The 26,900-nt window shown below is 52.2% G+C and overlaps 1 protein-coding gene across 2 annotated transcripts; it reads left to right on the forward strand.

Annotated features, from left to right (window-relative positions):
- The first annotated feature begins 949 nt into the window (after positions 1-949).
- LOC141978895 (uncharacterized) lies at positions 950-26,900 on the forward strand. Of its 2 annotated transcripts, XM_074941241.1 has the most exons (12): positions 950-1,028; positions 2,080-2,166; positions 2,678-2,899; positions 3,428-3,450; positions 4,750-4,862; positions 5,163-5,195; positions 6,929-7,017; positions 8,621-8,747; positions 22,905-23,018; positions 23,389-23,976; positions 25,582-25,695; positions 26,067-26,900. In XM_074941241.1, the coding sequence occupies exons 1-12, from the start codon at positions 1,005-1,007 to the stop codon at positions 26,645-26,647; spliced, it is 2,115 nt and encodes a 704-aa protein (XP_074797342.1). In that variant the 5' UTR covers positions 950-1,004; the 3' UTR covers positions 26,648-26,900. The 2 variants fall into 2 exon arrangements, with proteins under 2 accessions (XP_074797342.1, XP_074797344.1); XM_074941243.1 differs by lacking the exon at positions 2,678-2,899 and having other exon boundaries at positions 26,067-26,899.

Raw genomic sequence — 26,900 nt, forward strand, 5'->3', positions numbered from 1 at the left:
ATACACACTGTAACCAGAGTGATGAGGTAAGGTGAAAAGAAAAGGAGTCCTTGTGGCACCTTAGAGACTAACACATTTATTTGAGCATAAGCTTTTGCGAGCTAAAACCCACTTCATCAGATGCATTCAGTGGAAAATACAGGGAGGAGATTTATATACACAGAGAACATGAAGCAATGGGGGTTACCATACACACTGTAACCAGAGTGATGAGGTAAGGTGAAAAGAAAAGGAGTCCTTGTGGCACCTTAGAGACTAACAAATTTATTTGAGCATAAGCTTTTGCGAGCTAAAACCCACTTCATCAGATGCATTCAGTGGAACATACAGGGGGGAGAGTTCATGTAAACCGTAGAGACTAACAAATTTATTCAAGCATAAGTTTTCGCGGGCTACAGCTCACTTCATCGGATGCATGCAGTGGAAAATACAGGGGGGAGATTTCATGTTCTCTGTGTATATAAAATCTCCCCCCCTGTATTTTCCACTCCATGCATCTGATGAAGTGGGTTTTCGCTTATGCTCAAATACATTTGTTCGTCTCTAAGGTGCCACGAGGCCGGTTCTTTCTACTGGACTCCTTGTAGCTTTAGCCCTAAGTGAGATCTCTCTCCTGCCATCCATCCCCACCCTCCGGCAAACACCGTGCGGGGCTCGCAGCCATGAATGGACTTAGGGTTTATCCCGGTCTCTGTTCTCGTGTGCGTCCAGTTTTGCTTCTCACGGTGATGCCTCACTTGGGATTTTTCTTTCTCACTTTTTCCTCTCGTCTCTTCGGAGCGGACCATTTCCAGCCTGCCTGAGTCGGTCTCCAAACCTGGTTTCCATCCAGTCCCCCCCAGGGCGATTTGCCTCTTTCCCCCTGCCCCGGTTTTAGCCGCGGCCGGGGAGCAAAACACCACCCCGGACTTTCACCCCGCCCCGGCAGGGGCAGGGCCAGGCCCGGGCAGGAGCCGCCTCTTCCTCCCGGGAGCCCTTCGTGCGTCCGCGGCGGCGGCGGGGCCATGGCCGGGGCCGGGCGCCGCGCGGTGGGTCCGGGCGGGGACACGCGTGGGGCGGACACGCGGGGCGCGGGGATGGGGGCCGCCGGGGGGCGTGGATCTGGGGGGCGTGGGGCTGCTGGGGGTTGGGAGTAGTTTGGAGCTGGGGGTTTTGGGGTGTCAGTGGCGGGGGCAGAGCTGGGGGGTATCAGTGGGGGGCAGAGCTGGGGGTTGGGGGTGTCAGTGGCGGGGGCAGAGCTGGGGGTTTGGGGGGTGTCAGTGGGGGGGCAGACCTGGGGGTTTTGGGGTGTCAGTGTGGGGGCAGACCTGCGGGTTTGGGGGGTGTAAGTGTGTGTGGGACAGCTGGGGGTTTGGGGGGTGTCAGTGGGGGGCAGAGCTGAGGGTTTGGGGGGTGTCAGTGTGTGTGGGGCAGAGCTGGGGGTTTGGGGGGTGTCAGTGGGGGGCAGAGCTGAGGGTTTGGGGGGTGTCAGTGTGTGTGGGACAGAGCTGGGGGTTGGGGGGTGTCAGTGTGGGGGCAGAGCTGGGGGTTTGGGGGGTGTCAGTGGGGGACAGAGCTGGGGGTTTGGGGGGTGTCAGTGGGGGGCAGAGCTGGGGGTTTGGGAGGTGTAAGTTGGGGGGCAGAGCTGGGGATTGGGGGGTGTCAGTGCAGGGGACAGAGCTGGGGTTTGGGAGGTGTCAGTGGGGGGGACAGAGCTGGGGTTTGGGGGGGGGTCCATGTTCTGATCCGGCACTGATGCTAATATTGAGGGCTGTGAGTGGGGCCGGGGGCCAGTTCGCGGGGAGGAAGTTGGGGGCAGTGTCTGAAGTTTGTTGCTTGGGAGGTGGGTGGGCGCAGCCGGGCTGCACCCCTGTCACCTCTCCCAGGGGCCCTGTGTTTTCTCTGGGAAACCTGCTCCCCATTTCACCAGCCCCTCAGAGCTTCCTGGCTGAGGCTGAACGAGGCCTGGGGTGGGGGAAAGCCCCAGTGCGTCCCAGGGACTCTCCTCGGGCGTCTGCAGGGCAGGACGGGCCCTGAAATCTGGCCGTTGTGAGGCCGTTTGCAGCAGTTTGTAAACCCCCCCCCCCCCGCTTCTTCCAGGAGCCCCCCCGAGAGCGTCGGGCCCCTCTGGGGAAAGAGAGAGAAGCCGCCAAAGCCGAGGAGCAGCCTCAAAGCCAGGAGCTGCTGGTAGGTGCCCAGGGCCCAGGTTCGCCAGGGATCCCGGTGCCCCGAGTGACGGCGAATGCAGGGCCCAGCCCGCCAGCCTCAGCCAGGGACCCGTCCCCACCGGAGCCCAGGGTCCGACACGGGGGTGGCATGGTGCCCGCAGGGTGCAGGAGGCTGCTGGGCAGGAGCGGGTCAGTCTGTGTGAGCCCAGAGCCCCTGCCCACGGGCTGTCTGCGTGTCACAGTGACCGGGGAGCCTTTCCCACACCTGGGGGGATGGGGAGGAAATGTGGGCTGCGGAGATGGAGAGTTTGGCCCAGGGCAATCGGATGAGGTTTTGGGGAGAAAAGTCCCCCCCGTGAGCGATGTACAGCTCACCCCTGCCCTGATCCCTCCACCCTTCCTGGGGTAAATAACCTTCCCGTCCCCCAGCGCAAGAGATCCCGCGCTCTGGGAAATAAGTCCCCCACCCGCCGGGAGGGGCATTTATGGTTCTCCCCCGGTACCCACCCGCCCTCTCCCTGTGGCTGCAGAGCCGGACGGCAGCCGAGAGGCAGAAGATGGTCTGGGAGTGGCAGGAGCTGCGAGGGTTTCTGGCGGAGCAGGAGCAGCGGCTGCTGTCCCGGCTGGAAGAGCTAGAGAGAGCCATTGTCCAGAGAAGGGATGCGGGCGTCTGCCGCGGGTCCGGGGAGATTTCCCTGCTCGGGGAGCGGGGAGGAGAGAAGGGGCAGCCGCCGCTGAGCCAACCCCTGCAGGTCAGGCTGTCGTTGCAATGATCACACGCAGCATTCCTATAGGAGCGTCTCCGTCCCAGACCCCAAAGCACTTTACAAAGGGGGAACAGGGGCATTATCCCTATGGGAGAAAGGGGGAAAGTGAGGCACAGGGAGGGGCAGAGCCCTGACCAAGGTCACGCAGTAAATGCCCTGCCAATGTCTAACTGCATTTGGGCTGGAGGGTGACGTCCCCTCCCTGCCATGCCGAGGCCCCGAGCCAGGCCTAAGGCCCCTCGCCACCCCAGGCGAACGGGTTTAATGGGGCCAGGGGGCTTGCGGGGCTCTCAGCCCAAGTGGGAATTTCACTCTCAAGGCGGAGAAATATTTTCTTCCTGTAAAGTGCCTCCCTGATGGCGACATCCCAGCAGGGATTCCCGGGGGGCAGCAGCTGCTCTCTGAACGTGAACCCCAGTGTCTGAAATGCCCCAGACGCCAGAGACGCCAACGGTGGCCCCTCTGCCTGGGACACCCCCCCCGTGACTGTCTCTTCTCTCGCTCCCTCTCCAGGGTGCCGGGAGCAGTGGGAGCAGGTGAGTCCCCGGCTCCATTTCACCCCCCCTCATGCTCAGTTATGCTGGGAAACGGCACGAAATCCGGAGCTTCCCCCGCCCCCGCAGTGTGAGACGCCGGCTTGGTGCCTGGGATCAGGTCTCCCCTCGTGGCTGCCTCACGAGGGGGAAGAGCCTGTTACTCCCTGACAGCTCCTGGGGTCCCACCAGGGCTGTCGGACCCATGGGCCGGACCCGGCCTGTCTGGCGTATTTCTGTGGCCGCCTCAGGTATTCCCGGTGTGGAGAATCTCCGCTTTCCATTTTAGCGCAAGTTTCTCGGCCTCGTGGTTGGGGAGAACCCCTCCCGCGTGCAGCCGGGGACGCTGTTGTCTTTCTGGGTCTGCCAGCGGCCGGAAGGCATGGCTCAGACGGGTGTGAACTCCTCCGTTCGTCTCACTGGAGCGTCGGCTGAGACAAGGACACTTTCATGTCAGCAGGCCTTGGCCGGTCACTGCTGGAGCGGGGAGTGGAGCCCTGGAGGGGTGGGAACGGGGAGTTTCTGTAGGGTGGGGAGAGCAAAGGAGAGACATGAAGGCAATGGAGAGAGGGAAATGGAGAAATGAGGGTGGGAGGAAGGGGAAAGGAGGAGCCCTGGCAGGCGCGGGATGGGGCTACTTCCCCACGGCGCGACACTGAGTGTGACCATACAGGACTTGATGAATACAGGTAACGAAAAGGTTATTTCCTCTCCAACGGGCAGACTCCCCCCTCGGTATCTGTGCCTGGGTGTCCCGCTGAGAGCAGTGAGGGCCCTGCTCTGAACGGAGCCGTGCACAGAGTCTGCAATCGACCCCCGGGCCCGCTGACCGCCCCAGGGAGTCGAATACGGCCCCCCCGCCAAACGAGGTGGACGCCCCAGGGTTACAGCTTCCGTGGAAGGGCTCTGGGCTTTTGGCATTCAAGGGCCCAGGCTCATTCCCTGCGAAGCATCTGTCTGGGGCCACAGTGCGATTGTGAGACACGCCCACCCTTTGGTCCCTGTCTCCTTCCTTTCCTGGTAACCCCAGTGCCGGAGCCCCTTGTTCCTGGAGTAACCCAGCGGATGAGGGTGGCTCTGCACCCCACAGAACCAGTGTCCCAGAGAAAGCTCCTGAGCCCCTCTCCATTCCTCGTGTCCCATCTCTGTGGAGAGCCCAGGGCTGAGGGCAGGTGACTCGCTAGAACAGTGCCCATCTCGGGCTGCAAAGCACAGATCCAGGTTTGCTGGAGTTTGGGGGTTGCTGGGCTCAGGGATTGGGGATCCGGGCCCGTTTCTCACCCCTCCCTCTTTCCCCGGCAGGGAGGACAGGGCGTTTCGGGAGCCGGAGCCGGGGTTTGCGGAGCTGGAGAGGAGACTCGGCGATTTCTCTCTGACAAGGGCCGTCCTGCAGCAGGTCCTGCGGGGATTCAAAGGTGAGATGGAGTCTGGGGGTGGCGTCTCCTCTGGTTAGAGCGACCCTGGCCCTGGGGAGGAGTCGGGGACTCTCGGGATGTCACTGACCCCGGGCTCCATCTCGCAGCCCCAGCTCCGCGAGTCGCCCTTCCCCATGGAGTCGCCCTGTGGGGCTGGCTCTGTCCGCAGCGGCTGCGTTGTGGGCCTCGGTCTGTGTCACCGTCCCGTAGTTAACAGCGGTTCCATTCGTAACCGAGGGGAACCTCCCCAGGATCGCGAGGGCCTGAATCCTCACCTCTCCCGTCCTCTCCTTCCCCTAGAGACGCTGCGACGGGAGCTGGGGAGCGACGCAGGTACGTGTCCGTCTCTGACGGGCCGGGGGGAGATTTCACACCAATAACCATGTTCGCGGCAGGGGGGCGCCGCCTCCAGCCCCCATGTGCCCCTGGAAAGGTGGAACGAGGTGACGCCGGGTGAGCCCCGTGACTGGTTCGCTCCTGCTGTGACGTCCGATGGGGATTCAGAGCGAATCCGGATCTCAGGGGGGTGGTTCCCTTTGGGAAGAGGAACAACACCCGGCGTGGTGTGAGAGACGGTGAGACACGGATAAAAGCTCCATACCCGGAAGAGCCTGAGCGCTTTAATGAGCGACTGAACGTGGGGACAGCAGAGTCGCGGGTGCGAGGAGCGGGTGGAGCCTGAATAGACCCTGGCCCTGAAGGAGAGATGGGGCTGGTCTCCCGTGTACAGACTGGCTGGAAAGGGGAGGAGAGCCCTAGATTGTCTTTGGGATCATTGTGAATGAGACGGGAGCTGCTCGAGTGCGTGTCCGTGCGTCTCACGCTTTCCACATTGGTGGCCCCTTATTTGAAGTCAGGTTTTTTTGCGGGGGGGCGGCGGGGGGATCCCCTTACGTTGACTGTGAAAGGAAGAATAAAGTGGGTCTCAAGGCTGCGTCTCTGTAACGTGGGTGGGTGTTTCAAGAGTAGGGGACCTTGAAGGATAAAAGTGGCAGAGTGAGACTTTGCTTTCAGGGGTCCTCAGACTTCATGGCACCGTGACCCCCTTCTGACAACAAAAATGACTACACGGCCCCCAGGTGGGGGGACCGAAGCCTGAGCCCCATTGCCCCGGGTGGGGCCTGTAACCTGAGCCCTGCCGCCCAGGGCTGAAGTCCCCCGGTTTCGGCTACAGCCCTGGGCCGTGGGGCTCGGGCTTTAACCCCGGGTCCCAGCAAGTCTAAGCCAGCCCTGGTGACCCCATTAAAAGGGGGTCATGACCCACTTTGGGGTCCCAACCCGCAGTTTGAGAACCGCTGCTTTAGCTCATAACAAAAGTGATAATATCTCACGGCCCATCTTGTTGCCTATCGTGAGTCACCTGGGGAAGCAAACGCTTGAGACCCGTCAGACTAGATCATTCATTTTCTGAAGGGGAAGAGGGCATTACTTTGTATATGGGCCTCTTGTGAATGAATAGTTAGTTAGCTGCTGTGCCAGGTGTGGACTGAGCCAAGGAACGATTCGTTCCCATAAACCCCCCATTCAAAAATCTTTCCGGCTTCAGAATCCAGCTCACAGCTGTTCCCTAGTCACCCTTTCCCTGCCGTGTCCGTGTCACAGCCAGAGACTGAAACCCCTCCAGTGCTCAGTAGAGGTGAGGACGAAGCCCAGAGATTGGATCCAGAATGGCAGTAGCACGGGTAGGAAAGCAAAGGCCTCCATGAATAGACAGGAACGAAGTCCCCAGCCAGAGGGAGGGGAGGGAGAAGCAAGCGAGAAGGGAGGTCACAAGCTCCCAGACCCGCTCAACTCCAGTTCCTGTCTCAGCACTGGACAGATTTTATCCAACCCCCAGCTCGGCCCAGATCCCGGCCTGCCGGGGAACGTGCTGCCCTGGGGGGCCCTGAAGGGTCTCGCTGGGGCTAGCCCTGGTGGGAAGGGTCGGGTCCGCGCCGCAATAAAGCGACGTCGGTGTTCTGCGAGGTGGAGTGCCTAGAACGTTCCTCTGCGGGGAAGGAGCCTGCGGGAGGTGCCGTGAGCGTCACTAAAGCTGGTCTCTCCAATCCCCCCCCTCGCCCTGCCAGGCTGCGGAACGACCTCCCCCTTTCCCTCCGGATGGGCCCAGCCTCCCAGGGGACGGGGACGAGCAACGGCTGCCGGGGAGCTGGCTCAGGTAGGGATTATCGGGGCGTGGCTGGTGGGTTCCCTCTGCACCGGGAGGGGCAGTAAACCCAGAGGAGGGGGGAGCTTCTGGGGAGTTTCGTCCGGAGGTGGGAGGGGGGCAGGAAATCCACAGGGAGGAGGAAAGGAGGGGGACAGGGTGTGACAGACCTGCGGGGACTGGTTTAACCTGGGCTTAGGTTCTAGGAACAGACCCTTGGGGGTCGGGAGAGGAAACGGCCCGACTGATGGGACAGGAAACACCCCCTCGGACAGGGCTGGCGAAATGACCAGCCTGCCGGTGCTGCGGCTGGAACCCGCTGACCAGAGGCTGCTGGGAGATATGAAGGGGTCACCCACCAGTGGGGCTTGGCCCCATCCCCTCACACCCAGCTGCTGGCAATGAGGTGGGTGTTTGGCTTCCCACCAGGGAGCTGTCCCTGGGCGCTGCTGGGGGCTCCAGGTCCTGTACCAGCCTATGAGGCATGAGACTATCCTGTCCCATGCAGAGAGAGGGGAGGGACCAGGGCTCTCTCTTTCTCCCTGTGACGGGATCCCGGGGTGCAGCCTGGGACCCCTATGCCCCCTTAACTCTCTAAGACCCTTTCTTGAGCAATGCAAAGTTATTAACTGGTTCCCCCACTTCATCAGTGGAAAGTGGACACACACCAGCCTTTGCAAACCTGAGCAGATTCACCACACGCTTCAGGCAAACTCACTGGTAAAGATAAATCGTAAAACAAGTTTACTGATTACAAAAGAGAGTTTTTAAGTGATAGTCAAAAATATAAAATAAAATATAAGCACACAGTGTAAACCTTAACCCTTATCACGCTCGACAGTATTTACATCAAGCGATGTTCTCACCCCACTGGATCTTACAGTCCCTAATATACACATTTGTCTCCTAAACCTGGGCCAATCTCCCCTGTTGAAATCATCAGTCTTGTGAGCGTCCTTGTTACTTGCAGCGTAGGCGGGGGGAGGAGGAAGGGCCAAGCATGGGGCCCCTGTGTTCTGTTTTCTGCCCTGAGTCCATGTGCTTGGAGAACACAAGTCCAGGCATGTCTGGGGGGCACTGCTGAGTCCCCAGGGGAGGCAATTTCTCCTGTCAGTGAGTCATTGAATTGTAACTCCCTTGCTGGATAGTGGCTGGTGATGTCTGCTCCGCACCCATCCGGGTGTTGGTTACCCTCCCGTGTCGTCGTCTCTGGAGAGCTAGTATCTGGGCACTTCCAAAAACCCACAGCGTGTTTTAGTGACAGCCGTACAATGCAATTCTCATAACTTAATATGCATGAAGGATACACATATTTAGATGGAACCGTGGGTTTCAGCAGATCGTAACCTTTCCCACGACACCTCACACGGCCTGCTTTATATGCAATATCACCATTATATACACAAATGAGGAATATGGGGGTTACAGGGCTGTCCCCTGCGGTATCGAGTGTCACACTCCCCTCATCCTGATGCCTCCTCTGAGGGGGGTGCAGACGGGACTCTGCTGACTGGGTGCCTCACAGAGCTTCCATTTGGTTGGTCCTGCGCTCCTGCGAATTGTGGGGTTGTGACTGGGGCAGCAGGTCCTGAGTGGGGGGCTCTTTCTCTTACAGGAGCCGGTGGCCTTCGAGGAGGTGGTTGTGTATTTCGCCAGGGAAGAGTGGGCTCTGCTGGACCCCGCTCAGCGAGACCTGTACTGGGACATCATGCAGGAGAACTACGAGAATGTGACCTCGCTGGGTAAGGATTCCCGTCCCCTCCAGTCTTAGGAAAGGAAGTGAAGAGTGAAGGTTTAGAATCACAGAATATCGGGGTGGGAAGGGACCTCAGGAGGCCATCTAGTCCCACCTCCTGCTCAAAGCAGGGCCAATCCCCAGTTTTTCCCCCACATCCCTAAATGGCCCCCTCCAGGATTGAACTCACAACCCTGGGTTTAGCAGGCCCATGCTGAAACCACTGAGCTCTCCCTCCCCCCATAATGCAGCCTTAACTCTGCCCTGTTTCAGCATCACCCCGACATGCCAATGACACGCACACTAGCCCTCTGCCCTCCCCTGCTAGACAACGCTTTGGGAACAGGGCAAAGTCGAAGGTCTTCTCTTGGCTAAGGCAAAACTTGGGTCCAGGTCTGGCATAAAGAACAGACGCTGCCTGCCCCTGGCCAGCCCTCCAACACCGAGCCCGCTGCACCCAAACCGTCCCAGATTTGCAAAACATTTCCACCCCTTTATCCCCCTCCGTCCCCCAAGGACTACTCCCTCCCCCGCCCGATTACAGCTACACCTGGCCCAGTGCTCACAGCCGGAGGGCATGCGGAGAAATGCTGGGATTCCCGTCTGTGAAACACGACACAAACAACGGCAGGTTCTCTTAGTCCTTCCTCATAGACCTTATTGATTCATAGATTAAAAGGCCAGGAGGGACTATTAGGTCATCTAATCAGACCCTCCTGGACAGCAGGCCGTAGAATTTCATCCAGTTACTGCGGTACTGAGCTGAATACCTGGTATTGGACTAAATCCTTCTCCAGAAAGGCATCCAGTCTTGACTTGAAGACTTCAGGGGATGGAGAACCCTCCACTTCCCTAAATAGTTTGTTTACCTTTGCCTGACCTGTTCCCAGTGGCGATTGCCAGCTCCCGGGCCAGGGGCTTGGGGCAAAGTTAAGATAGTGTCATGGAGGTGTTGTGGGCTTCAGCTCTTCATTTCCTGGTTTTCAGAGGTGGGTTTAGCCACTGTCCATGTGGTGAAAGGCATGAGGCAGCTGTTGCGTGTCTGAGTTAATGACTCGAGATTGTTGAAATAACCGGCTCAGTTGGAATTATGTAATCTAAGATCATCAGTCAGAGATTAGTACAGCAGTATACAGCGTACAGACAGAAATAGGTACGTTACCACCCTTTGTTGTCAGACTAAGAGCTGGATCTGTGTCTCTCCTGCATCCGGAGGGGACGTGCAGTGTTCGTTCCCCCCAACTAAATTCCCATATCAGTATCCTTATAGAGGGTTTCGGACAAAGGAAACCTTGTTGCCAAGAATATTCTCCCAGAAACATACGTTCTGGTGTCGTTTCTGTAACATTCTCAGTTTACCTGATTTATGTGTGAAGGCATGATCATTTACAGCCGGGAGAACTAACAATTCTTCAAGATAACCTCTCTCAGTGGGTCCTCCTTATCCCCACAATTATTCTTCCCTGTTGATTTCCCAAGCCTACATCAGCTGTTGTAACAATCATCCCTTATTCGTTTCCCAAGTCTATACGTGCTTAAGTCAGCATTATAGATATATGTTAAGGAGATGGTTTCCATGAACATCTGGAGTCGTAGAGGCATGAAGGCTCCCAAGATTGTTAAAATATGTAAGTGAATCAGATCTAGAGAAAGAAAGGAACGAAAAGCGTTTATATTTACTAACAGGTACTAACAGACACCCCCTTGTCGCTATTGTTAACTAACCAGAGCAACAATAAACTACTTAGTTAATTGTTTCTTTGAGGCTATAGCTAAGGTGCTCATGTGAGATTTACACTGCTTGAGTACTCTGCATAACTGACAAAATAAAATCAATAAAGAAACCTAACACTACTTCCATAATAACTAGCCTTAAATGTAACTCCTCTCCCTGTATGAGAATAAGTAGATTAAAATCTCCATCAGGTACTAGATCTTCTAAAGACTTTTCTGCCGCATGCATGTCCGTGCTGATTTGGACAACATGTGTATCCGTTCAATTTAACAATGATTTTAGGTTTACGGTTAATGGAGGAATATGTAGGTTAAAAACTGGTATATGACTTGCAATATCTTCTTGATGCTTAGGCTTTCTTTGGCTGATTCTTTCTGACAAAGTGGGACAGGCGTAATTAGAGTTTGACCACTTATGCTTTGCCCATGAGGCACAAAGAGCCACATCACATTGAAGGTCTTTGTAGTGGGTCCCTACAAATGTCCCTCTCCATCCAGCTCAGTGGGAGACCGCTCTGCCTCACTGCGTCTCTGGGGCACCGCCCCCTATCCAGGAGTAGGGCTTAGGCAGGACAGCACAATCCAGTAGTTTTAAGGAGCCCCAGCCCTCAGGTGGGGCAGACAAACAGCCTTAAGGCTCAGGCCCTGGGGCAGGGCAGAGCAAATGACAGACCGTCTGATGTCCTGGTTCTGGCCGGTGGCAGACAAACACGAGCCTTTTGGCCTAAGGGGAAGAGGCTGCCACCCCAGGGGTTGGGTTGGCAGCAGGCGTAGGGGGACCTGGGCCCACCCGACTCCACCGGGTCCCAGCCCAGGGCCCTAAGAGCGGTGGAGTGGGTCAGCAGGGATCCAGCCAAAACACGCTGACTTGTGTGCAGAGAGCAACACAACCAGACTGTAGGCTGGAGACGTCTCCTCCCTTCCCTGGCCCGGGCCCAACTTTTATACTTCCTGTCCTGCCTCGTGACGGCCAGTCTCTGCCCCCTCGGGCCCAAAGAGCGGTCCCTCCCCCTCCGGCTCGATGGGAGGCCACTGCAGCTCACCACAGTCACCATATAAAAATGTTTTATGATTAGTCGCCTGCCGTACCGTTCTTCCACGTTATAGGCCTCCTTCACAGTAGGGCGTCCCCACTTAGCGAGTTTCACCGGTCAGGAGACAACAGCGGCAAGCTTGTCTGTCTTCTTGGTCTGTGTAGGGCCTCCATGGCCACAGGCCGGCATTGCAACGTCAAAAACATCACACCTGCAAACATATGGCTACCCGCTGACAGAGCAGCAAGCTAGAGCCGGCGTTCCCCATGTTCGTGTCGCTGGGTGAAGCACGAGCAGCTGCGGTATGTCCAGTCGCTCCTTGTAGATTTCTTCTTGTATGTAATCTGCTGAAGGGGCAGGGGTTAATGTGCTGAAGACAGCTGTATTTGGAAAGATTCTGTAAAAGAAATGTGCAGAGACTCTCTCATTGAACAAGATTTATATAACACGGGCCTTGATTAGGGTGGAGTGTCACTGATCCCCAAACTTCTAATACAGAAGTTCTTTACAGAAGTTCCCTTTATACTCGGTGGGCAATAATTTAACCAAATGCCCATCTTCAGCGAGATTAGGTATCCGTCCATTTTCAGTATCCCTTAAAGCAGTGGTTCCCAGACTTGTTCAGGGAAAGCCCCTGGCGGGCCGGGCCGGTTTGTTTCCCTGCTGCGTCCGCAGGTTCGGCCGATCGCGGCTCCCGCTGGCCGCGGTTCGCTTTCCAAATCCGCTCTGTTCTGCATTGACAAGCCTGATCCAGACAAACCCAAAATAGAACCAACAATTCCATCTAACTCTTGGAGACACCTGGTTCAAAAAATACCAGGTTGCGAGGCAAATGTCTGTCTGATATGTTGCTAATTTATCTATTACTGCCGTTACTTTTTGCAACTTTTTGTTCCCTTTGCACGGCCAACCACGTTCCAGTGAGACAGGTTTAACGCAACAGGTGTGCGCGCAAACAGGATATTCTTAAGCAAGGTCCCAGGTATTGAAGTAGCAGGTGAACCACTGGGTGATCCAGGTTCCACATCAGGGCATCTTAAAAGCGACGAACTGGGGTCCCAGCTTCTGCTGGGAGTGTCCTCCAGGTATGCAGTCTGGTAGTTAGAGGTTCTTCTAATATGAGGGTTACCACTCCCTGAGGTGACTGTGGTCAGCAGAGTGGCTCATCCCATGCTGTATCACGTTCTGGAGGCTCCTCGTCTGTTGTTACAATTACGAAAACCTGTCCTGTGTTCATAGGGACGAGACCTTTAATTAACAATGAAAGATTATTCATGTATCCAAACGCTCGACCTTTATAATGCTGTGTCTGTACCATGGCTCTGAAACAACCCCATACTACTTCAGAGGAGGTGGAGCTGTTCCGTCTCCAGTTTACTAAAGGTATTTGATTTGCATTCTCATATCTTACTGGAAATAGAATATCACCTCCTATGAACATGAGAACGGCCAGACTGGGTCAGACCAAAGGTCCATCTAGCCCAGTATCGTGTCTTCCAACAGTGGCCAATGCCAGGTGCTTCAGAGGGAATGAACAGAACAGGGAATCATCAAGTGATCTGTTCCCTGTCACCCATTCCCAGCTTCTGGCAAACAGAGGCTAGGGACACCATCCCTGCCCATCCTGGCTAATAGCCATTGCGGGACCTATCCTCCATGAATTTATCTAGTTCTTTTTTGAACCCTGTTATGGTCTTGGCCTTCACAACATCCTCTGGCAAGGAGTTCCACAGGTTGACTGTGCATTGTGTGAAGAAATACTTCTTTTTATTTGTTTTAAACCGGTTGCCTATTAATTTCATTGGGTGACCCCCTTGTTCTTGTGTTATGAGAAGGAGTAAACAACACTTCCTTATCTATTTTCTCTACACCAGTCATGATTTTAGAGACTTCAATCATATCCCCCCTTAGCCGTCTCTTTTCCAAGTATGATCCCTACTAATGATTCCAGGGGCAGGTGGAGCTGTTCTCTTGCATTCCCTGTAGGGTGACGAGATAGCAAATGTGAAAAATCAGGACAGGGGGTGGGGGGTAATAGGCGCCTATATAAGAAAAAGCCCCAGATATCGGGACTGTCCCTTTAAAATCAGGAAATCTGGTCACCCTAATTTCCCTGCCAACCCCAAGCAATCCCACAGGACCAGGATCAGCAACCTGGTATCTTATGTGATGTCAATTTTCTGTAGAGGGAAGGGATTTTCCCTTAAACAACTTAAGTTGATTAGCATGATAAAACTTATGCAACCAGGGCCGGGTTCAGTATCTAGGGGTTCCTTTTCAACAATACAACACAGAGCCGGCTCGAGCCCCCACCCAGTAACCTGGGAAAATTACACACCACCCCCTGGGTGCCTCCAAGACGTAATACTTCCCCACTCGCAAGCACAGTCTGAGTGTAGAAAAGAAGAAATGTTTAATGAAAGGAGGGCAGTCGGGGTAAGAAAGGGGGGTAAGCACAGTTCTGCTCCCCTTTATTCATACAGTAATGACAATAACATTGATAACAACAGTTCCTACCCCTGCATTCAGCACTAAAGTGGTTTGTAACCCAACACCAGCCAGAGTGGATCACTTGGAGCCATACAGCTCCTGTCCGCTGGATACCTGCGCAGAGCAGGTGTGTTCCTCTAAATACGGTTTGCTCCTGCAGTCTCTCCTCCCCCGCTAGCGGCCAGGGGAGAGCTCATTCAGACCCTGCTTACATCTACTTCCAGTAACATGGATTTGATACACAGAGGAACGTATCTACAATGTAGTAGCCAAGCCACTTACGACACACATGATGGTCAGGTACCGCGTAGGGCAAAAGTTCTCCTACTTTCCAATCACTTTCTCTTATTCCCTTGTCAAAATACATCTTTGCCTTTTTCTTTGGCTTTCCCAATTCATGAGCTGCACACAGGTTTACTTGTTTAAGGTGTCTCTGAAATCTTTTCATAAAAACATCCGTTTTAATCCCTTCAACATGTGCATGACTCGTTTCCCACAACAAGCGTCCTGGCATTTTCATTTCTCTCCCTGTCATTACTTCAAAGGGAGTGGGGTTTCTGGCACGGGCTGGAGTAGCTCTGGTTGCCATCAGAACTAATTGACTTAAGCTATCCCAATCTGTTCCATTTACGGACACAGATTTTCTTGATAGTCTAGTCCTCCTTTCCATCTGCCCTGAGGACTGTGGGTGATAAGGAATGGGGAACTTTTGTTTTATTCCTAATGCCAACAAATAGTTTTACATGACAGTTCCTGTAAAATGAGATCTTTGATCTGATTCCAGTTTTGCTGGAAAACCCCATCAGGAGAATACCTGTGCTGCCAATCCACATGCCATAGCTAAGGCGGTGTTGATTTGCATTGGGAAAGCTTCAGTCCATTTTGAGACTGGATCTACTGCGACCAACAAATATTTGGTTCCCTTTTTAGTCTTGGGTAACAGACCAACAAAATAAATCTGTAAACTAGACCCTGGTCCTGAATTTCTCTGGGGTCGAAGGGGAGCATTGTTTTTTATTGCTTGTTGGATTATTTTGTGCACAGATTAAGCAATTGTCACAATATTCTCTTATATCCTTTTTCATCTGTGGCCACCAGCCCAGTGATTTTAATCTCTCCATAGTTTGTCTGTTCCCTGATGCCCTCCTGAAAGTAAGTCATGGACCGAGTATATTAAATCCTTTCATATTTGTTCTGGTAACATCCATACTGGTATCTCATTCTCTTGGTCTATGAGCAAACAACTTCCTGTTGCCAATGCCAGTTTTGACTCCTAAGGTTTTAAAGATGAATCTTGTGACAATTCCATTTTCCCCTGTATGTTTAATCACTTCTCTAGTAACTTCCATAGTGCTGGCAAGTCAGTCCCTATCTCTGCTGCTGCCTGCTGACACAGCCAGAGTTTCTGCAGTGTTCACTGAGGGAATCGGGGTGCTCATGATTTTGTGTGAAAATGTCCACTTCTTGCCCCCTGGAGCACCTCGTTTCACACGAGAATCAGCGACAGAATTTTCCTGGTGAAATCGAGCTGTTTTACTCTGGCTTTGTACCTTGCAAACAAAGGAAGGGGGGATGCAAGGCAAGCCATGTAAGAAAGTAGTAAGGCATAAGCCAAAGGAAATCATAGAATATCAGGGTTGGAAGGGACCTCAGGAGGTATCTAGTCCAACCTCCTGCTCAAACCCCAATTAAATCATCCCAGCCAGGGCTTTGTCAAGCCTGACCTTAAAAACTTCTAAGGAAGGAGATTCTACCACCTCCCTAGGTAACGCATTCCAGTGTTTCACCACCCTCCTGGTGAAAAAGTTTTTCCTAATATCCAACCTAAACCTCCCCCACTGCAACTTGAGACCATTACTCCTTGTCCTGTCCTCTTCTACCATTGAGAACAGTCTAGAACCATCCTCTCTGGAACCACCTCTCAGGTAGTTGAAAGCAGCTATCAAATCCCCCCTCATTCTTCTCTTCTGCAGACTAAACAATCCCAGTTCCCTCAGCCTCTCCTCATAAGTCATGTGTTCCAGACCCCTAATCATTTTTGTTGCCCTCCGCTGGACTCTTTCCAATTTATCCACATCCTTCTTGTCGTGTGGGGCCCAAAACTGGACACAGTACTCCAGATGAGGCCTCACCAATGTCGAATAGAGGGGAACGATCACGCTCCTCGATCTGCTCGCTATGCCCCTACTTATACACCCCAAAATGCCATTGGCCTTCTTGGCAACAAGGGCACACTGCTGACTCATATCCAGCTTCTCGTCCACTGTCACCCCTAGGTCCTTTTCCGCAGAACTGCTGCCGAGCCATTCGGTCCCTAGTCTGTAGCGGTGCATTGGGTTCTTCCGTCCTAAGTGCAGGACTCTGCACTTGTCATTGTTGAACCTCATCAGATTTCTTTTGGCCCAATCCTCCAATCTGTCTAGGTCCCTCTGTATCCTATCTCTGCCCTGCAGCGTATCTACCACTCCTCCCAGTTTAGTATCATCCGCAAATTTGCTGAGAGTGCAATCCACACAATCCTCCAGATCATTTATGAAGATATTGAACAAAACCGGCCCCAGGCCCGACCCCTGGGGCACTCCACTTGACACCGGCTGCCAACTGGACATGGAGCCATTGATCACTACCCGTTGAGCCCGACAATCTAGCCAGCTTTCTACCCACCTTATAGTGCATTCATCCAGCCCATACTTCTTTAACTTGCTGACAAGAATACTGTGGGAGACCGTGTCAAAAGCTTTGCTAAAGTCAAGAAACAACACATCCACTGCTTTCCCTTCATCCACAGAACCAGTAATCTCATCATAGAAGGCGATTAGATTAGTCAGGCATGACCTTCCCTTGGTGAATCCATGCTGACTGTTCCTGATCACTCCATAGGAGGATACAAATTGTGAGCATGCCCCAAAGGCAGAGATTCTGCAAGACCATTGCAGACCCACCCCGAATTGGATAGGAAAAGCAACTGTAAATTAGAGGGGGCAAAACATTCCAGTGCACATGCCACAGCGGCGAGGCCAACCTACTGGGCTCAGTGGGGTGTACGTGAAAAAGAAAGAGAGGAATCGGATGGAGAAAGAACGTAGAGGCCGAAACCAGTAAAAGGTTTCCCATCTTTGTAGAAACTTGATCCCCCTGTGAAAATACACAGGAATGAAGAAGTGTCAGAGCAAGGAGGTAACGGTTTGAAAAACTGGTCTAGAGAAAAGGGAGGTGTCGTCATAGGACACTCGTGAGGGGTAACATCATGCAAAAGGGAGATGAAGGTGCAGACAAAGGGCGAACAGCTATGTCCTTATCCTGCAATAACAGTGACAACTGAGCTAATCAAGCATTAGAGACCTGTCCATCCTTAACTTTCTCCTTTCTGAGCGGGTTAGTAGGTGTGTGTGTTGTGTGTAAAATTACGGGAGAGAGACCAATTAAAAAGGTGAAATGTTTGATTGCCCGATAAGCGGCTAACAAGTTAGGGTCACACACACACCGTACTTGAGCTCCACGGGTGAAAGTACTTTAGAGGCATAAGCAATGAGCCTTCTTTTGCCATAGATTTCTTGAGAGAGAAGAGCAGAGAGCGCTCTCTCTCTTGCGGCAACTTCCCCACGAAAGGGTAGGGTCTGGTCAGGTGGTGCCAGAACTGAAGCCAAGGCTCCAGTTTGTTTCAAAGCAGTGACTGCTTTGTATCTTCTTCTGTCCAGCACCGTTGCGCTCCCTTCCCGAGAAGCTGGGACAAGCGATACTCCTGGGGGAATTCTGCGCCATTGCGCATGCGCAGAATTTGTGTCCCCGCAGATTTCTTTGCTTCCCCACAGAAAAATGACTTTCTGACAGGGTAGCAAAGAGAAGTCACAAGAGCGGTCAGGCAACCCTCCCCCAGCAGTATGTTTTGGGTGCCCAGGGCAGCCGGCAGATGGGTAAATCACTGTGGGGTAAGAGGCAGGGCTGGGGAAGACCTGGCTGGGGTGGCTCCTACCCTGTACCGGGCTCAGCTGCTAGTCCCGGCTGGGATGGGACTTCCTCTTCCCCTGCGCAGCAACTGGGGCCATGTCAGACCCACCCCCATATTTCTCCTCTGGCTGTAGGAAGCTCTGCAAACTCCCCCTCCCCTGTGCACTTCCTGCATCCATTGCTCCTCAGCTGCAGGGGGATGGGTCACTGTACAGGGAGCTGCTTCCCCATCCGCCCACCCCCCCCATTCATCCAGACCCCCTCATGCCTAGAACCTCCCACTGAGCCTCACACCCCATGCACCCAGAACCCCCCCAATGAGCCTCATTCCCCCTCCACCTGGACCACCCCAACGAGCCATCCGCACCTGCTGGATCACCATCCTACTGAGCCCCAACCAGCTGCACCTGGATCCCCACCCCACTGAACCCCCCCACTGAGCCCCACACACCCAGACCCCCCTGCTGATTTCTATCCCCCCCATGCCCAGAACTCCCCCCCCTGTTCTGAGCCCCAACCACCTTCACCTGGACCCCCCTGTAGAGTCCCATTACTGTTGCACCCAGAACCCCCCAAAAAGTCCCTGTGCATCCAGATGCCCCCTGCACCCTTATCCCCCACTGAGCCACCCACACCCAGATTGCCCCACACAAAACCCTCTCAACTCACACCTGGATCCCCCGACACTAAGCCCCTCCACACTTGGATCGTGCCTTACTGAGCATGTCTGCCCACACCTGGTGCACCTAGCATGGAGGGGCAGGGCCCTGGGGTGTTTTGGGGCAGAGCCCGGTCCTTGCGCTGTGTCAGGGTTGGGTGCAGCCTCACCGCTGAGTCTGTCCTGGGGATGTTGTTTGGGGGAGTTGCACAGTGATCTCCCCCCTCTGTGCAGCCAGTGGCCTGTGCTCCCCAATGCCCTGCTGGAGCCTCCGTATTTATTTGACAAATAAAATTTGAAGAATTTTGCAGAATTTTAAAATATTATGCACAGAATTTATAATTTTTTGGCACAGGATGCCTTCAGGAGTCAAGGGAGCACTGACTGAGGCAAAGTCAGGTATGAAATCTCTGTGGTAGCCAGCAAAACTAAAAGACATCTTACACTAGTAGGTAGAGGCAAACACAAAATTAGGTCTACCTTTGGTTGCGATGGTGTCCGTCCTTCCTTAGACTGATTCCTGAAAAGGAAACTGATTGAGTTGTCAGGTGAGCCTTGGCTGTGTTACACCTTAGACCCCCTATAAAATGCAAGAATAAAGCTCAACACACATTGTCTGAAAGCTGTCAATGGTCGGGCTCAAAGTCAAATGTAGCTCAGGTTTGGCAACGGCCCCAGCACGTCCCCTGGAGATAGCCAGCTACTGTGCGAGCTGATTGCAAGAAACCCTCTGCTGTTAGCAGAGCCTTAGTCTTCCTGCACGTGTGCATTTCAGTCTCTTTGATTCATCAGTTTGGCTCCTGCTGATCTGAAGCTGCAATTGTTACAGTTCATTTTTTCACTACTGCTTCCTGAGAGAGGCAGTGGATGCCAGGTACTAGCTGACATAAATACCAAGTGACTGAGATCCTTCGGGCACAATTAGACGCTCACGTTCATCCCTACACGGGTGCAAAATGTTGTGAGTGCGTGGGGATTTTGTAAAAAGGTTCTTTTTTGGAGGGAGTCTGGGGGAGGGAATCTCAGGAACTCCTTGCTCAAATAACACCGAATTTAACCGCACCCACGGAGAGTAGCAAATGCCAAGACAATCCAAGTACGGTTCTGCATTTCAGAGCCGTTAGAATAGTGAACTTTTAAACAGGAAGTAGGGCTCAACCATAGAATCATAGAATATCAGGGTTGGAAGGGACCTCAGGAGGTCATCTAGTCCAACCCCCTGCTCAAAGCAGGACCAATTCCCAGTTAAATCATCCCAGCCAAGGCTTTGTCACGCCTGACCTTAAAAACTTCTAAGGAAGGAGATTCAACCACCTCCCTAGGGAACCCATTCCAGTGTTTCACCACCCTCCTTGTGAAAAAGTTTTTCCTAATATCCAACCTAGACCTCCCCCACTGCAACTTGAGACCATTACTCCTTGTTCTCTCATCAGCTACCACTGAGAACAGTCTAGATCCATCCTCTTTGGATCCACCTTTCAGGTAGTTGAAAGCAGCTATCAAATCCCCCCTCATTCTTCTCTTCCGTAGACTAAACATCCCCAGTTCCCTCAGTCTCTCCTCATAAGTCATGTGTTCCAGTCCCCTAATCATTTTTGTTGCCCTCGGCTGGACTCTTTCCACTTTTTCCACATCCTTCTTGTAGCGTGGGACCCAAAACTGGACACAGTACTCCAGATGAGGCCTCACCAATGTCGAATAGAGTGAAAGATCACGTCCCTCGATCTGCTGGCAATGCCCCTACTTATACATCCCAAAATGCCATTGGCCTTCTTGGCAACAAGGGCACCCTGCTGACTCATATCCAGCTTCTCGTCCACTGTCACCCCTAGGTCCTTTTCCGCAGAACTGCTGTCTAGCCATTCGGTCCCTAGTCTGTAGCGGTGCATGGGATTCTTCCTTCCTAAGTGCAGAACTCCGCACTTGTCCTTGTTGAACCTCATCAGATTTCTTTTGGCCCAATCCTCCAATTTGTCTAGGTCCCTCTGTATCCTATCCCTACCCTCCAGCGTATCTACCACTCCTCCCAGTTTAGTGTCCTCTGCAAACTCGCTGAGGGTGCAATCCACACCATCCTCCAGATCATTTATGAAGATATTGAACAAAACCGGCCCCAGGACCGACCCCTGGGGCACTCCACTTGACACCGGCTGCCAACTAGCCATGGAGCCATTGATCACGATGGCAGAGCTGGAGCTCTGCTATAATGAACGCAGAGCACTCATTATTCCAGAGCAGCTCCGACTCCACCACAGGGCGTTTGAGGAAACAGGACTAAGGGCTTGTCTGCTCCTCAAATGCTGCAGTAACACTTCGGTGCGGACATTAACTAGCGTCATGGGAGCGATTCTCCCATCACCGTAGTTAATCCACCTCCCCAAGAGGTGCTCGCTATGTTGATGGAAGAATTCTTCCATTGATCTAGAGGAGTCCACACTGGGTTTAAGTCAGCTTAATTATGTCACTCAGAGGTGTGGATTTTTCACCCCCCAGAGTGATGGGTCAATTTAAGATTTGAGAGTCCTAAGAGACACCTGGTAAGTGGGATGGGTGGGGTTAGTGGGGGGAAGAGGGGTGCTTTGGGGATCTAGACCTGCAGGGGATGGCAGCCTATTATGAAAAAATCCTTGGCCAGTCCCCGTTGCTGGTGAGCCTGCTCTCCATTCTAACCAAACTCCATTTTCACGTCATTTTATACATTTTTAAATATTATGATTCGCATTCTTCTCTCTCCACTGTGTACTACCTATCCCCACCACACGCACACCCCTATTCCCTACAAACTGTGACCCCAGCCACCGATCCTGATGCCGGACATTCCTCCCGGTCACAAGGTGACATCTTCGCTCTTGGTGATGTCCTAAGTTGGTAATGAAACTTCTGGGGAATTGGAGGATCTCGCTCCCCCTTCCTATCTGCAGCAGCCACAGTCTCTCTTCTCTGCAGGCTCCTTGGATCTTTGAGGCAGTCCCTCCCTGATGTCACACAGTCTTATTATTACTTCTCGTAGTCTCCTTTTCCAGAGGAATTAGTCTGTTGCTACTGAGTTAGAATATCTAATTCCCTAAGCTCGTCCTAGGTGCTTCAGGGACTAGATGAGGCAATCTCAGAAACATTAGCAATTATCTTTGAGAACTCATGTAGGACAGATGAAGTACACACGCAGTACCTATCCTTAAAAAGGAGAACAAAGAGGACCTGAGGAATTACAGATGAGTCAGACTAACTTTGAGAGTTGGAAAGATACTTGATCATATTAGAAAACAATCAGTTGGTTAGCACCTGAAGGATAAGAGCATTATGAGGAATAGTCAGCATGGATTTGTCAAGAACAAATCATACCAAACCAACCTAATTGCCTTCTTGACAAGGTTATTGGCCTAGGGTATTACAAGGAAGCAGCAGATTTGCTTAATTTTAGTACATCCTTTGACACAGACCCACATGCCCTTCTCATAGGGAAACTAGGGACATGGGGTCTAGATGAAATTATTATAAAGTTGGGTACAAAACTGGTTGAAAGACCATATTCAATTTTAATCTGCAGCAAGCCAGAGTTAGGTTAGATATTAGGGGGAAAATTGTAACCACAGGGGTAGTTAAGATCCGGAATAAGATTCCAAGGGAAGCTATGGAATCCCTGTCTCTGGAAGTATTTAAGAATAGCTAAGACAAACACTTCTCAGGGATGGTCTAGGTTCACTTGTTCCTGCCTCAGTGCATGGGCTGGATTAAATGACCTCTTGAAGTCCCTTCCAGCCCTACATTTCTGTGGTTCTGTCATTCTATAACATTGCCCATGCACTAGGGGATTTTCACGCTCCTTTCCATTACTCCTGACTCACTATATTCACTAACTTCTCAAAATGTGCTTCCCTAATCCCTAGCACCCCTTATGTGCTGCATTCAGTGATCTCCCTACTCCTTCCCATTCCTTTCTGCGCTGAGCCCCCCAACCCCATGCTCACCAGTCCCAGTTCCCCTGTGACAGTCTCATTCCCTTGGAGGGTCTCGGTTGGTAAGAAGCAGTTCCAAGGTGACTTCCCCTGGGCTTTCTGTAATTCGGAGTTACTTTTCTGAGTTTGGGGAGCCCCTTTGATGAGGAGTGTCTGGCTTTGTGTGCACCAGCAGAGAATTAATCCCCTTATAACCGGAGTGTCTGGCACCTTTGAGCACCTGGAGAGCTAGCTCCAGAATTTCAGTGCTTTAAAATAAGCAGGGGTTTAAAAAAGGTCGTGTTCTTTGTGAGAAATGTCCCATGAATTCACCTGATCTCACTTGTTTTCTTTCATCTGAGCAGGGTTTCCAGTTTCCAAACCTGAGGTGATGTCCCAGCTGAAACAAGGGGAAGAGCTGTGGATCTCAGATCTCCAGAGCTCTGAGGAAAGAGAGATCCTGAGAGGAACCTGCCCAGGTGAGGAATCATTAGCCCAACCCAAATACTGTCTGTGCCTGAAGGACACAGCTGGGATTCCCTACCAAGACCTTGAGAGCTCTTCGAGTTCAGGATTGTCCCCCAGCAGGTGTTGTATCCTCAGGGCCGATATCGCTCATGGATTCCTACCCATCCTGACCAACACGTGGCAGTACCTCAATTCCTAACCTCCCTTTATCCTGACCAGTGGGGTGGGATGTGGAGTCAGAGTTGATTACCTCCGTTCTACCCTCTGGGGAAGAATTTGGGGGATTCCTTTCCTGATCTTTCCCCCCATCTCTCCAGTGCTTCCTTTGGCTTCCTCTCCCCTTTTCCATCCCTGCCTCTGAGGTTTCTCTCTCTGTCTCAGGAGATGATGGGATGGTGCGTGAGAAGAAGGAGCAGAAACCAAAGCAGGAAGATGCTGAGCACATGGAACTGCACGGGGGATTATCACAAAGAACTAACGGGAACATGCCCGGGAGTCATGAGGGAAGGCAGCAGGGAAACCAGGCAGGGGGAAAAGTGGGTAAATCCATCGGTTGTGAGGAAAATCACAAGGACCTCAAGGAATGCAGTGCCCAGCAGAGAATCCTCATGGGAAAGAGAAAAAATATATGCACTGAGTGTGGGAAAACCTTCCCTGGGCTCTCACACCTTATTATGCACCAGAGAATCCACACGGGAGAAAGACCCTACGCATGCTGTGAGTGCGGGAAAACCTTCATTCGAAGCTCCCATCTTATCAGACATAAGAAAATCCACACCGGAGAGAGACCCTATGAATGCTGCGAGTGCGGGAAAACCTTCGCTGTGCGCTCACACCTTATTATACACCAGAGAATCCACACGGGCGAGCGCCCCTACACGTGCCCGGAGTGCGGGAAAACCTTCACGCGAGGCTCACACCTTATCAGACACCAGAGAACCCACCGTGGCGCGAGGCCCTATGAAATCTGTGAGTACGGAAAAAACTTTTCGGATAGAGAAGCCCTGATTAATCATTAGAGAATCCACCAAGGGTGGAGACCCTATGAATGAGAGTGCGGGAAAACAGTCATTTCCCGCTCAGACCGTAGGAGATATTAGAGATCCACACAGGATAGACAGGCTATAGATGATCGGAGTATGGGGGAAACGGCCATCAGAGTTCACTCCTTATTTTTGAACAGCGAAGACACAGACTTTAAACAGACATATAGACAACGACATTATTTCACCCAAGATTAATCTAAATGTTAATATTACCTTTTGATCGCTGAATCAATCGCTAGAGTAATAGACAGGAACTGTCTGTTGACACGGCTAACATCTAAGACAGTGGTCCCCAACGTGGTGCCCGCAGGTGCCGGGGCATTTTTGTGCACCCGCAGGACACCGCGCTGCCGAAATACCGCCTCCAAGCTCGGCCGCCGGAGAACCGCCCACAAGCGTTGCCACTTCTCAGCGGCATTTCGGTGGCGGGGTGTCTGATGCCTGCCCCAGTCACCTGGGAATAGCAGTATGCATTGATCTAAGATACAAGTAAACTCATCAAATTAGTATCACCTCTCATTCTCTAACAATACAGGTGTGCATTTCAAAGTTCTAGCCTATCTAACATGGAATGGGCCTAATTACCATTTACATACTTTTCTAACATGTCTGTAAAGGTTGAATCTGGGTCAATGAGCCTGTGAGCTGCTTAACCCTTTCTGGCCCCGTGTCACAGTGGTCTAGATTAAATTAATATAAAGTGGGTACAAAATTGATTGAAAGACCGGACTCAATCTTAAATATGGAGCAAGGGCAAGTTAGGTTGGATATTAGGAAAAAAATTGTGACTACCAGGGTAGTTAATCCCTGGAATAGGATTCCAAGGGAGGTTGTGGAGTCCCCACCATTGGAAACTTTTAGGAACAGTTTAGACAAATACCTCTCAGGGATGGTCTAGGATTACTTGTTCCTGCCTCAGTGCATGGGCTGCAATAAATGACCTCCTTGAAGTCCCTTTCAGCCCTACGTTGCTGTATAATAGATTCTATCATTCTATAACCTTCACCATACACTGGGGGATTTTCACGCTCCTTTCCATTACACCTGACTCACTATATTCCTTAACTTCTCAAAATGTGGTTTCCTGATCCCTAACACTCCTGACATACTGCACTCAGTGATCTCCCCACTCCTTCCCATTCCTTACAATGCTGAGCCCCACAACCCCATGCTCACCAGTCCCAGTTCCCCTATGACAATCTCATTCCCTTTGCGGGTCTTTGTCAGTAAAAAGCAGTTCCAAGGTGACTTGCCCTTGGATTTTTGTGATATGGAGTTACTTTCTCTGGGTTTTAGGAGCCCCTTTGATGAGGAGTATCTGGCTGTGTGTCCACCAGCAGAGCGGTGGAGAATTAATCCCCTTATAATCAGAGTGTCTGGTACCTTTGAACACCTGGAGAGCTAGCTCCAGAATTTCTGTGCTTTAAAATGAGCAGGGGTTAAAAAAAAAAAAGCAAAAAGCCATGTTCTTTATGACAAATATCCCATGAATTCACCTGATTTTACTTGTTTTCTGTCATCTGAGCAGGGTTTCCACTTTCCAAACCTGAGGTGATGGCCAAGCTGGAACCAGGGGAAGAGCTGTGGGTCTCAGATTTCCAGGGCTCGGAGGAAAGAGAGATCCTGAGAGAAAGCTGCACAGGTGAGGAATCATTAGACCAACTCAAATATAGTCTGTGCCTGAAGGACACAGCTGGGATTCCCTACCAAGACCTTGAGAGCTCTTGAAGTTCAGGATTGTCCCCCAGCAGGTGTCATATCCTCAGAGAAGATACCACTCATTGCTTCCTATCCATCCTGATCAACATTTTGCAATAGCTCACTTCCTAATCTCCCTTTATGCTGAGCATCGGGATGGGATGTGGAGATATAGTTGATCCCCTCCTCTCTCCCGTATGGGAAAGAGTTTGGGGGAATTAATTTCCTGATATTTTCCCCCATCTCTCTAGCATTCCCTTTGGTTTCCTCTCCCCTTTTCCATCCCTGCTTCTGAGGTTTCTCTCTCTGTCTCAGGAGACGATGGGACGGTGAGTGAGAAGACGGAGCAGAATCCAGATCACAAAGATGCTGAGCACGTGGAAATGAATGGGGCATTATCACAAAGCACTGAAGGGTACGTGTCCAGGAGTCGTGAAGACAGGCAGCAGGGAAACCAGCCAGGGGAGAAAGTAGGTGAATCCAACAGCTGTGAGGAAAACCACAAGGACCTGAAGGAAACCACTGCCCAGAAGAGAATCCACATGGGAGAGAGAGAAAACATGTGCCCTGAGTGTGGAAAAATCTTCCTTTGGCGCTCCCACATCATTGAACATCAGAGGATCCACACAGGAGAGAGACCTTATGCATGCTGCGAGTGCGGGAAAACGTTCATTCGACACTCACATCTTCTTAGACATCGGAGAATCCACACTGGAGAGAGACCCTATGGATGCTGTGAGTGCGGGAAAACCTTCACTCGGCGCTCACACCTTATTACACACCAGATAACCCACGGAGGCTCAAGTCCCTATGGATGCTGTGAGTGTGGGAAAACCTTCACTCGGCACTCCTACCTTATTAGACATCAAAGAACCCATGCTTGCCAGGAGCCCTAGGAATGCTGGGACGATAGAACAAACTTCTTTCTGTTTGATCAGCCCTTATTGATCGTCAGAGAATCCAGAAAGGAGAGAGACGACCCTATGAATGTTGTGAGTGCGGGAAAGCTTTCATTTACCACTCAGACCTTAGGAGATAAAAGATGGTCCATGTAGGATAGAGGCTCTGAGTGCCGGAAAAGCTTCCATCAGAGGTCACACCTTATTTATCATGAAAGAAGCCACAAGGGAGATAAACATCATAAGTACT

This window comes from Natator depressus, chromosome 28 (assembly GCF_965152275.1).
Source record: "Natator depressus isolate rNatDep1 chromosome 28, rNatDep2.hap1, whole genome shotgun sequence".
Classification (NCBI taxonomy): domain Eukaryota; kingdom Metazoa; phylum Chordata; order Testudines; family Cheloniidae; genus Natator; species Natator depressus.

Bases quoted from the DNA above. Each gene is read 5' to 3' on its own strand.
- LOC141978895 (XM_074941241.1), top strand. From the start codon at position 1,005: ATGGCCGGGGCCGGGCGCCGCGCG. The intron at 4,863-5,162 runs GTGAGATGGAGT...TCCTTCCCCTAG, and splicing joins GGTCCTGCGGGGATTCAAAG to AGACGCTGCGACGGGAGCTG. The intron at 23,977-25,581 runs GTGAGTACGGAA...TCATCTGAGCAG, and splicing joins CGCGAGGCCCTATGAAATCT to GGTTTCCACTTTCCAAACCT.